General features: G+C 39.8%; 1 protein-coding gene across 7 annotated transcripts in view; it reads left to right on the forward strand.

Moving 5' to 3' along the window:
* myom2a (myomesin 2a) overlaps positions 1 to 12,924 on the forward strand; it is a 45,787-nt gene that overhangs the window by 7,259 nt on the left and 25,604 nt on the right. For 6 of the 7 annotated variants that reach the window (XM_040045225.1, XM_040045220.1, XM_040045221.1 and 3 more), the window contains exons 1-5: positions 7,337 to 7,506; positions 9,720 to 9,812; positions 10,191 to 10,326; positions 10,886 to 11,040; positions 11,197 to 11,289. In XM_040045225.1, the coding sequence (XP_039901159.1) occupies positions 7,352 to 7,506; positions 9,720 to 9,812; positions 10,191 to 10,326; positions 10,886 to 11,040; positions 11,197 to 11,289 (632 nt within the window). In that variant the 5' untranslated portion in view covers positions 7,337 to 7,351. Of the gene's footprint in view, positions 1 to 7,336; positions 7,507 to 9,719; positions 9,813 to 10,190; positions 10,327 to 10,885; positions 11,041 to 11,196; positions 11,290 to 12,924 lie in introns of those variants that run through there. The other variant, XM_040045223.1, reaches the window with a different exon arrangement.

Here is a 12,924-nt window from a genome sequence, read left to right on the forward strand (position 1 = left end):
ACATCTAATGAATGAAATGTATATTGGGAGGATTTACAGAGGACAGTTTTTGTTATTGTTATATAATCACAGTGCATGCCATGGGGCACCCCGCATGCCTGAAACCTGCTCTGTGCCACGAGACAGTCCACACATTTGTTACCCATCAAGCTACTCTGTCACATTATTAATATTAGCCTCTCCAAAATGTCACCTGATTTGTAGAGTTTGTCTACAACAGTAATGAAACACATCCGTAACTTTTTTTTAAAATACAGTAACTTTGATATTTGTCTATATATACTTTATAAAGTAACATACTGATTTTTTTCATGGCCAATCTTCTTAATGTTGTATGTAAATGCAGTTAATTCGTATAGTTATTCACTCTTAGTTTTCCTGACACTTATAATATGGCATCTATTAACAATCTCTTTCTTATGTTATTTAACTGCATCTGTGTGATGCCTTCTTTTGTCATGTTTTTGTATCAAAATTTTTCAGAATTCTTACGGATTTAAATTAAATTTTGTTTGTTTGCCTGATCCTTTGATGCTTAATCAGAGAATACTAGTAAGACCAAAGGTCTACACACTAAGGCTACCCAGCTACTACAACACTTGGATAACAGATAGTAAATCTAGCTGCCACAAAATTTGACTCCTGGTTACAGTGTCGGTGTCCCCTGCAGGATGTGCATGGTTTAAGAGCTTTCATCCTTTCAAGGATTGTTTTTACCCCAGTAGTTCCAGTAACCTACTTCAGCAGTGGCACGTGTTGCTACTGCACTGTGATATCACACATGACGTCGTGAGTATTTGACCCCACCCCCAATTACACTGACTGCCCTCACCCGTATCCCCTATTCCCTGGGGATATCTTACCAGTTTGTTCAGTCACTAATTCGCTCTGAACACAGTGTCAGTTTATATGGGCAGCCAGAAGCTGTAATCAGGCTCAGATTTCACTGATGGCAACGTCTATGAGCTGCTAAAAAATTGAAATGTGTTTTCACGATGGACTAAAAGAGGAATGAAATTAAGAAGGCAACAGTGCAATGGGATAGAACATCTGTGAAACAGTAAAAATGAATGACTGGGAGAAAAAGGACGCTGACAGTCGGGGACAAAATCGTGGATCTTGGAGATCTTGACTTTTGCCAACAACCCCTCATAGACACCTGTCTGCTTCAGATGCCATAGCAACCAGTGCTCCGGAAAAGCTCAGTGATGGAGGTCTGTCTGCATTTCACCACGATCAATGAACACAACCCTGCTCAAGGACATCTGTGTCAAATACTGCTAACAAACTGAAAATGCACCATATCAATATTAAACACCATGCTGGCTTTCTCCTCCCGTAACTCCCAAATGGTGCATCCTCTTCTCCCAACACGATAAACCCCACAGATTCGATCCCAGCATGCAGCCACTGTTCGCCGGTGTCTGTGGGTATACGCTAGGCTGCTGTGATATAACAAAGCTCTGAAGTCTAATATAAAAGGACCACCATAACAGTTTAAAGCTGCTGTCGCTCACCTTTTTGAGTTGATCATCCTTCAACTCGGTGAAGTAGTAGGCCAGAAGCTGAGCCGCTATCATCCTGTCTGCGTGTCCTTCGGGAGCTGTCACTTACTACGAGGTGGTTTGACAGTGAAGAAGAAGGGAAAAGAAGATTGTTCAGTTTCCCCTCACGCTGATCCCGCTTTATCCTGAAGTAGAAGCAGAAGCAGGCCTTACCTGAGCACTGTGTCAAGGCAAGGTTAAAAGGAAAAAGTCTGGTGAAACAAATGTGCAGCAGCGGCCCTGCCTGCTAGTCTGCGACAGGCACACACACATACACACACAAACACACACACAGGCTGGGTTTGGCCGTGCCTCCTCCCTCTGAGCTGCTAGCTCCCTGTTAGCTCTGAGGAGATGTAACAGCTCGGCACAGGAATGGTGGTTCTGTTTTGCCCTGCCCCCACTGAGCACTCCCATTGGCTGAACCCAGGACATGGAAGCAAAGGAAAGAGTGGGGAGCAAATCGGAGGAGGGGGCAACAGGGGAGTGCAAATGGGAGCGGGGGCACAGGAGCTGTGAGCTGAATGAGGAAGCGGCTTACGCATGATAACCGGCCACTCTCCTCCATAGACTTCCCCGAGTTTGCACGTCTCCATGTTTCCACGGCTACAGGAGGTGGACGTGCAGAGAGGCAGGGCAGCCACATGATGATGTCACTACTGCAATACACTGAGCATCAACTGCAGCCTGAAGCACATCACATTCCTGCTGCAACATCCAAGCATCTTCTCATAGCTCCACACATGCAGCAGCACCATTGGAGAGTCAGACTTGTGACTGATGGCTTCTTATCTCTGCAGCACACACCCCACCCACTGCAACACGGAAGCTAGAGATATAGCTTTAAAGCTAAGTGTCACTCCTGACCTTGAGAGGACATTTCTTAATGGAAGGCAACCTGCACACAATATGTACCTATAAATCCACGAATCAGTGTTTTTATTTAAAAAACAACAACTAAAAACAAAAAGTAACGAAGAATATAAAAAGTCAGGACAACTCATTCAAAGACAAGAAGTAAAAACATTTGTTTGCAGGTTGCAGTCACATTAATTGATATTTTGAAAATGTGTTTTATATTTTTTTAAAATCTATTCTTACATGGGCTTAAAATGTGTCCTCTTTAGCTATAGCCAGCACATGTTTCGAGCCCCCACCCCTCTTTGACTGCTGATGAGGCTTCAGCATTGCTATACATAGTCAGGGACAGCTCCTCTGCCCCCTGTGGCTCTATTACGTCACCACGCTCTGCGTAAAATGAACCATGTCTCCTGACTCAGTGACGTCTAAAGCTTGTGACGTCTTTATTATATCCCCCCCCCCCTTAACCATTGTGATTTAGGACTTCCCTCTTTGATTTTCCTCTAGTCTACACACAGCCCCCCTCCTCTCGTGTTCCATCTTTAGCAGCCTGCAACCTAAGGAATGGTTTCCCGGTGCCGCCTTTCCCCACTGTGAAACAGAAGCTCAGAAAGGAGAGAGGAAAAAGGGGGAGGGCTTAATATTCATTCACTCCCCTCTGAGGAAGACTATCCAGCCTGGTGTCATGGCTGCTTCAGGGTGACCTTTCCTGGTGACCTAAATGTTGTGCTCTTTATAATGAAGTAACGCATGCTTAAGCAGGACTTCTTCTTTTTTTATTGTTTACAGTTTCTTTATGTAACCACATGTTTATTTGAATATTAAGGACTCATTTTTTCTCATTTAAGTATTTTCCTCAACACGCGACCCTTTTAATATGTTATGCTTGATATGTTTATCAGTATACTTAAACTTTGCTGTTACTGAAGTTGAGAGTTCATCATTCATCCACGAATCCATTTTCAATCTGCTGCAGTATATATGTGCTTGTTGTTTGTAAAGGCACACAAGATTCCTGTCTGTCAGAGGAATATCCTTTGGGAAGCTTAAATGTCCCCAGTAAATCTGTTATAGAAATAGATTTGACTATTCCCTGCATATCAAGGAGCAAACTGGCCAGATTGTGGTGTTACAGTGAAGGTTAGCATGTTTTTCACGTTGGCATGTTTAAAAAGAGAAATAAATAGAAGAGACTTGATGTAATCCAAGGTATTTGCAATTGTCCTCTTTTTTTCTTGTTAAGATGTCCTGCTTGGAACCAAGTTCGAACATCTACTGGGACCAAGACAACATATACTGAAATTTCTAGAGGTGTTTAGTTTATTATAAGTTCTCATCAAATAAAAGCAAAATAAATAAATAAAATCTCTGCAGCCTTCATGCATCATAAAGTCATTGAATCTATTGGCACTTATGTAGTCTAAATATTCTGCAGACATGAGGCATCTCAAATGTCTGAACTTCACATTATCATGCTCCAATAATCTCTTTTACTCCCAGTACAAACATGCTATGTAGTGGGGCCAGAGAGGGGAACGAGGCTGGAATCCAACAGGAGACCTAAAGTCAAAGACAATGAAACAGATAAAGAGAACTGTTATTGCAATTGTGCAAAAGAAAACAAACACATCAGTGTGAACTCAATGTCTCTCACATTTAGTGCATATAGTCAGTGTTAGTTAGGTTTTACTTGATGGTGATGATCTTTGTAGCCTTAATCTTTATTACAAAAGGTTAAACTTGAACTAAACTACACTTTGGTTGAAAGCACACTATCATTCTGCATGTAACTTTCACTAGTTCAGAAGGAGATCCATCCATCTATCCATTTTCTTCTGCTTCTCCTTCCAGGTCACAGGGATAATAAGTTAGGGCATTACTTATACTAAGTCATACTGTACAGGCTGACGGTTATACTGGGCAGGAGGGTAAGTGGCCTCTGAAAATGAGTTTTGCTCTGGTGAGACATGAAGTACTTTCAATCTTGTCCAGAGAGGGTAAAGAACATCCTGTGGTCTTTTCAGCTGACCTTATCACCCTCTGCAGTCTTTCTTTGTCAGCCACTGTAAAGCCGGCGGGCCACACACTATCACACACTAATGGCGCATGACAGTCCAGACTCGAGTGTAGAGCAGTAGAAGGTCACCAGCAGCTTGTCCTCCAGTTTATTCATCTTTAAAACCCTCGAAAAGTGGAGGCACTGCCGAGCCTTTTTCACCACAGATGTTGTTAACTGACCACTAAAGATCTTCAGAGATGTGTTCCTAGGAATTTAAAGGTGGCAAAAAAGAGCTGAGGAGAAGTACCTGCAAAAAATATATAATATATAAAAATATAGTCTATATACATTACAGTATATAGTAAAGAAAACCCTGAAAACTGTAATTCCTGAACTCCTCATATTTTCATCAGCTTTATCTTTAGTCTTTTGCACTTTATTCAGTTCTTAAGGCTGAAAGTTTTGGTGTGCTGCCTCAAATTACATTGTAATACTGTTTTGAAGGCTGAAAGTATGAGTGTGAAAAGATATTGTTGCAGATCAAATCAAATCAAATCAAATCACTTTTATTGTCACATCACATGTGCAGGTACATTGGTACAGCACATGTGAGTGAAATTCTTGTGTGCGATGGACATCAGGTGGCAGCATTGAACAGAGAGTCACACCAAACTGAGCCCATGTCTTCAGCATTGTGGATTTCTGGCTCCATCTCACTAGATCCCAGCATCCTCCTTGGTCACATCAACAAAGTAGGACAAGCATGCCCTCCTTCAATATATCCATGAACTTCCTCTGTGCTCTATGTTCAACATCCTTTGTCCAGTAATTTTACTGTCCTTCCTCTGCACAATTCAATTCAGTTTTATTTATACAGCGCCAAAACAACAATAGTTGCCTGAAGGTGCTTTATATTGTAAAGGCGGACCCTACAATAATACATACAAGGAAAAACCCAACAATGACCCCCTATGAGCAAGCACTTTGGTGACAGTGGGAAGGAAAAACTCCCTTTTAACAGGAAGAAACCTCCGGCAGAACCAGGCTCAGGGAGGGGCGGGGCCATCTGCCGTGACCGGTTTGGGAAAGATGTACTCTATCTAATTCTGTCCCTCCTGGTCACACCCAATGAAAATCATAGCATCTGAAAGCCCATTTAGATGTATGGATTTTTTTGTAAATTATGGATCACTCACCTCTCTTAACATGACTGGTACATGTTAAGAGAGGTACAGTCTAATGATTTGATCGCACTCTGTTCTGTGGAGGGTCTCAGTCATCCAGATAATGGTAGTCTTAAGAAAAAGAAAGACAACGGGACTTGTGGAGAGACGCAGGCATAGGAGGTGGTCCTGAGAGTCACTGACCTACTATTGATCATATGAGTCATTGCATGAGCTAAAGTGTGGACATGATTATTGAGGTCTTTATTGTCACCGGGGGGTTAAGGGTGAAACCTCTGTGAAACCTTTTCCCAACCCATCATGTGACCTATTGAGGTACTGGGAAGGGATCTCAAGACTACATTGTAGGCAGTTGATAGCTGGTGTTGTAAGCCATCACCTCTGTCCAAAGATGGTTGTTCACAGCGGACAGAGATGGTCTCCTTTACTTTTCTTTCAAACCATCCGTCTTCTCAGTCCAAAATGTGAACATCCTCAAAAGAGTGTCCTTTAGGAGCAGTTGTACAGCATCTGTATGAGCCGTTTTTTGTCTAAGGGTGTAGTGCGCTCAGATGTCATGCTTGGAGAAAGTTCTGAATGAGTTTCTCTGAGGAACCTTATGCAAACCTTCTCCTTTGTTGGTGTTTGACCTTTTTTCCCGTGTAACATCAAGAATGATCAATCACACAGCCTTTGTTTCGGTCTGCATGTATGAATTGATCGTAGCGTAACTGTTGTCTTTGAGTAAAGGTGGGAGATGGGTGACTTTTTTGAGTCAGTTCTTCAGGACAATTGCTAAGCTCAGTATTTCCTATATAGTCATTGTTTCTAGAAGTTACATCTTTTTTCTCTGCATTGTTCTGATTTCTTATATAGCAAACACTGCCGGTTTTAATTAAATGAGATGATGTCTGTTACAGTGTCTTTCGAATGCCCAAGGAGGACATCCAATACAGGTTTTGAGAGTTTGATGAGTTTGCATTGGTTTTTAAGAATATACTGCTATATACTGTATTGTAAAAGTGAGCAAAGATGTCAGTGAAAACATTTTAAACATAAAATCAGTAACATTTTAACAACTACAGGTCAAAGGGGAAAAATTAAAGACTTTATATCTCTTTTTAGTTCACTGTGATCTCGACTGCCATTAAGTCTGTTTTATAAGATATTTCCATGTATATTCTGTTATTTATAATAGACTTGTTTGAATAAAAATAGCTGCAGTGGCTCGTGTACAGTAAGAAGTAGAGGTATCACTGTAACCGAGGACTTGCTGTTAAAAATAGCTTGACTGTTGCCTGCAAGTGTTGAGCCAAGGAGGACAGGCTGTCTCGAGAAACCTAAAAAGGTCTCATAATGCTTTGAGCGTCAGGATCTGCCAGAAATGACTGAAAACTTCTTCCTGACTCTTGCACAGATCAATATTTTTGATGGTTAAAGGGGAGATCCTTCATACCTCATACTTTTAGAAAAAATGTTAGACTTACCGACAATAAGAAGAAGAGAGGCACTCTGGTATTTCAGATTTATTTTTCTGATTTTCAAAAATGAACCTTTGTGTGGAACAATTTCTAAACCCTGTCACCATTTACTGTTTCACTGTTCCAACTCTTTCTCATCTTTAATATTCCATTAATATATATATATATAAATATAAAAAAGCGTTTCCCATATTATAAAGACAGGGGATAAAACTTGCCTCCAGAATAATTCATTAAACCTTGTGGTACAGGTGCACACTCTTCATCTACAAAGTGCAGAATGAGAAGGAAATTTGGGGGTAAATGCTATATATAGTTTTAAGTGCATCCATACATGGGGCGGAAGGGGAACAGCATTCCTCCAGTGAGAGGGTAATATTTTTGTTGCCATCAGCGAGTGCTTCCCAAGCGGCATCAGGCTGGTCTGCCACCTCTTTGCGCTGTTTAAATTTCTTGGGGTAAGTCTCTTTTGTTAATATTCGCTAGCTGGTGTGCTAATTGTATTTTAGAAATAACTTTTTTCAAAATGAGCTTCACATTAGGAAGAGGACTTATCTGCTGCCAATCCTGGGGCAGGTGAAATGTGTTGCATAAATAAATGGCAGCAGATAATCTGTCTCCTGTGTGGGGGGAAAATGAAGCAGCAGTCTGTAATCTCCCTGAGCTGTACTTCCTTTCATACCAGGGTATTAAGAGGTTGCTGACCCTCTTTTCTTAATTTGCGTCAGCCAAAAAAGGACGATATTGTGCTGAAATAATTATTTATACAGAACGGAAGCACAATTAGCCTGCAGCAGAGTGTGGATATGACAGCTGGCTTAGATCTAAGTCTTGTTCCTGTACAGTCTGATCACTCTGATTTCCTGCGCAATCGTTTTAATTAAATAGTGTGAGGACTGTGCTCTTCTGGTAATGACACTGTTTCCTTCATTTCTCCAATAATGGAATAGGCAGACTGGTGAAAGCTATTCATAGCTGAGCTGTGTGAGGCTGTTAGAGGAAGCAGTTGAAGTGCTGAGCTCGAGCAAAAAGTTGGAACTGCCATGCTGTCTCATAAATGTTTGCCTTTAAACATTGTTTGGGTCTATTAGAGATTCGGGTGTGGGTATTTTTGTCATGTGTTGTATAAATTCTACAACAGAACAGCAGAAACTGCACCTGTTAACCTTTGCACACTGTTGATTTCAGAGATGACAGCGCATCTAATACTTTAAACTTACATCACAGAATGATTGCAGTAACAGTGGTGGTAAAGAAAATACTCGTATTGACATTTCTAACATGGCTAACACATGTTTGGTCTCCCCCTCCCACTGGTACTCTTGGCCAGGACTCCTTGAAGTGTTCCAGTCATGGCTTCCAAAGTCATACCTTGGTATAAGAAGAAGCATGTGAGCCAAGTCAAAACTGATTATGCTTATCATCACACTAAACACGTTTCCAAGCAGCACACAGAAAGGTATGACAGTGACATTTACCTGCTGCTTTGAGTAGCACAGCTCTTGCTGCTTTGCGACGTAGAACAAAAAACACACACAGGGGTGTTGCCTGAGGAGCAGCTGCGGTAGTGGGTGTGCCTGCTTCCTAGCTGGCAGTTTAATTGTCAATTCAAATTCAAAGTTCTGCAAATTCTGATTTTCATGAACAAATCAGTCAGTCACAGAGTGGTACATGCTAACTGACTGAATACCCAGATGTTAGTTCTGTTTATCGTTTTCCACAGGAATATATTTTCATCCCTCTTTATTATAGCTTCAGTTCGTTTCTTTGTAAAACCTCAATGTATCACCAGTGATTCTAAAGCTCTTTGTCTATGTGAGCTCCAGAATCTCTGAGAGCTGAACCCAAGTCGGGATTTCAGGAAGTGCTGTTGCTTCTGTTGCTCTGCAGCTTCTGCCAACAGATCTTATAGTTCAGGCCAATGAAAGACATGTATGCATTTGTCTTTGTTGCTATAGCATGCTTTTTAAAAAGGTTTTCTGGCCCTTACAGCTGTGCTGTGCAGTATAGTCATACTTAACATGATATTATACATGCTGAAGATTGGCTTTTTCGTCACTAGTGGTGAGGTAATAAACTGAGCCCCTACGAGCCAAGTTCTGATCTCCCAGGGATCTGGTAGGAAACTGCAGCTGTCTAATGGCAGATGACTAATGTCACCACTTGAACCTGACCTACATCTGAGGCTACTAACTATACACAGTTGTGTTAGTACTGAAGAAGTTTCTCTCAAAGTGGTGGTTAGTCTTTATACACAGAATGTCAATTTTCTGGTTATTTTGTAAAAATAATTTTCTGGATAAAATCATAGTTTGTTGTGCAAATGACACTAGCCACTGTCAGATTTTTCACAATAGTGGTTTTGGTATGCATGTAGAGAATAATATCCATCAATCAATTTTCTTAACCCCAGCTAATTTTGAGAAAAAGACAAAGTACATAAACAGATTTAATCCCTCTGTAGCGTATACAATACATCAGGCAGATATGCTGGGAAATCTTGTAACTGCATGTTTGTAACTGTTAGTTATTGTTTACTGCGAGTGTTTGTGTTTTTATGTATGTATATGTTCAGAAGACAAACTCAGCTTAGCTGCTAAATTAAAACCTGAGAATTTTTTTATGCAGAGAACTTGCTTTCTGATTTTTAATGATGTGTTTTCCTCAACAGCAAATCAAGCTCTAAATCGGTGAGCCAGGCACAGGCCCAGGCCACGGAGGCTATGGCAGAACAAGCCTATACCGTGCCGGTGTTCCGGCAGAGGTGAGTCTGCTCTGGCTCACAGCTATTTCAGTTGCAAGGTAACATGTAACTACATTTTCTACTGGCTGACCCCTGTAACCACAGCACATTTCTTTAGTATAACTTGTTAATTATTCAATGATTACCGTTTAAATTATGAAACAATTGCACAGTCTTACTGCTACAATCCTATAGACTCATAACACTGACTCCCTGCCCTCAAGGTTAGTTTTATCCTGTGTTATGCTTGATATGCTCAGTGCAACGGTTTCAGGTTGTATCATACAATTATTTTAGGGTAACAGTTCAGCTTGTAGGTAAATATGTAACAAACGTATAGCTAACAATGATGCTAAAGTCAATCTTAGTCAAAGATTAATCTGATGTATGCATTGTTAGGACTGCTGAGGAGACTGAGGAGTACCAGAGAGTAAGCAAAAATGTTGGGAAAGGACTGGCTGTTATTCAGGAGGAGCTTCATAGGATGAGGATCGCTACTAAGGCCCAAGTGGAAAGTCTTGAAATTCAGAAAGAGGTTAGTAACCATCTGCTAAACAACTCAAGGTGACACTATAGTTCCTTTGTTGGTTTGTTTTTCTGGTGTTTTATCGCATATATGTGGAACAAGTTTAAAAGTCTGTGGAAATGTTTTGTGTACGCTTTAATGTATCTGTCTCTGTTACAATCACTATTAAAATTATATCAATTTGTAATCATGAGTACAGCAAAACAGCAGATCTAGAGTCTCTAAATGTAATCTAAATCATTCACTGTAGATACTCAGCTGTGCATTTCTATGAAATCTGAGCCCAATGGTCTTATTGCATCAGTGAACTGTTGGTCAAATCAGTCTCAGTCTCTTTTAAAGGAATAAACCAACTTTTTAGGAGTTTTCACAATATGATCACTAACATCTGCTGGCCTCATGTTCCTTCATTGGTTTTGGCAGGTTTCAGATTTGCTGTTAGCTAAGAATTGTTGACAAAGATAACATGTTGTACTAAAGTGCTTATGTAATCTCTGCCCTATAGAGATAATGCATAAAAATGTCATTTTCATAAATACATTAACTTGATGCAGTTGACTCTCTCCAGGTTAAGGGGATGATGAGAAAGAGAGTGGATCTGTTGGAGGAAATCCCCAAATTGCCAGACTTCTTGGTGGCCTTACGGCCGCATACTGTGTGGGAGAAGACTCCTGTCAAGCTGTTCTGCACCGTCGAAGGAAATCCAAGGCCCATCGTCAAATGGTCAGTATACTGCCAACACACACAAGTGGGTTTTTAAATTTGACTCAAGCTTTATGGTAATGCCATTATAAGCTTTTCTGATTTATTACACTATTGAAATATTTTAGGACTGTAGAATATCACTGTGGTATGAAACTGATTCAGATTCATTGGCAGGTATAAAGATGGAGTGCCAGTAGATCCACTGAGTGCCCCAGGAAAGTACAAGATTGAGAATAAATATGGAGTCCATAGTTTGATTGTTAGCAGGTATGTATTATCTACAACTCTCAGCAGTTAGACATAAATGATTTCATTAAACTGAGTTTTATAACATGGACGCTGCAGCCTTTGATTTTCTTTTTACCTGAAATGAGGTAAAAAGAAAAAAGTCATGTTGTTCAGTAAATTAGAGAAGTAAAATGTTTTAGTAAAATTAAGTTATGAAATAAAATAAAGTTATTAATTACTGATATGTATTGGTAATGCATTAGCATCTCTGAAATATTCATACAAATTTAGTAAAGACTTCCAGTATCAGTGAGCTAACTTTTTCCAGGTGCAGGTCGATTGTCTGTTTTATATCTCAGGATCCTCCGACACTGTTTTGAGCCACAGTGTGGTAGTAACCAAGCGTGCTAGTTACTAGTTACTGTCGTCATTGTCATCTTTTTGTGCATGTGGCGGTCAGCATTAAACTGTAACAGTGAAGTGTATCATCAATAACATATAAAAATTATTTAAATAAAAAATGTAAAATTGTTAAAATCTAGTTATTCTGTAGACTATAGAATAAGACTGTAAATGTACAGTAATAAGGTAAAAGCCAATATATTGTTTCCTTAGACTAAGATGCCTAAACTAATGTTAGGGCAACAGGAAGTGATATAATACAATCTTGAATATATTATACAGTACTGTGTAAATGTCTTCAGCCACTTTATATTCTTTATAGTTTACAGAGTCAGACTTTCTTTCTTCTCCAAGCTCTCACTCATTTTCAGTCATACCCGACTTTAAGCTCACAATTTTTTGTTTGTTTGTTGTTCCGCTTAACACTGACCTACAAATCATTCAAGCACAAAAAAGCATCACCTAACACCTAACTGTTATGTGTCTACACATAACATTGCTGCATGGTTGGCAATATGTCCTTAAAAAATATGGGAAAGTGGAGGACAAAAGAAATGGCTGACATTACAAAACATCTACAGCAGTTGAAGATTATCTGAAAGGAAGTGAAACAGGGAGAAAAGGCTGAGGTGGTGTACTAAACTGCACAAGAACTGGAATGAAAATCAGTATAACCTGCTCTGATTGGCCAATGAATCCAAATAGGACATTTTTGGTTCAAATGATCATCAGTGAGAGTCTATAGCTGTCTATAAAGCATGATGGAGGCTCTGTTATCGTTTGAGGCTGCAGTTCAACCATTTTGCCTCGTGTGCTGTATTTCCCTGTATGTTTACACGTTTCTATAAATCTCTGCATCTGCTTCAGATTCTCCCACCAAAATATAAAGAAGTGAGGGTTGTTTAAGACTTTAATGAATTTATCAACTGAGTGAAAATTTCTAGCATTTAAGCAACAAAAAGGCTTCCAGCTCCAGCTTTCAGGATTTCTTCTGGATTGTGTATTAGTTTTTCTTCCAACAGCGCAAACTGAAATTGCTCCCTGCATGGACTATATATGTTTTGGGGGTTTTGTAAACTTTTTTCATTTTAAATTAAAAAAATGTCCCATTAAAGGTTTAGTGTAAATATGTTTTATGAGGTTTGTTGAAAAGACAATATTTTTATATAGTCAAGCAATTTTTCTAGTTGCTGTATTATAACCAGCCTTCAAACTGAAAGGAAAGCAGTATAGAAACAAACTTGGAAAGACTGAACGTCTGTCACTCAGCGT

The sequence above is a fragment of the Simochromis diagramma genome, unplaced genomic scaffold (genome assembly GCF_900408965.1).
Source record: "Simochromis diagramma unplaced genomic scaffold, fSimDia1.1 OVJJ01000610.1, whole genome shotgun sequence".
Lineage (NCBI taxonomy): Eukaryota > Metazoa > Chordata > Actinopteri > Cichliformes > Cichlidae > Simochromis > Simochromis diagramma.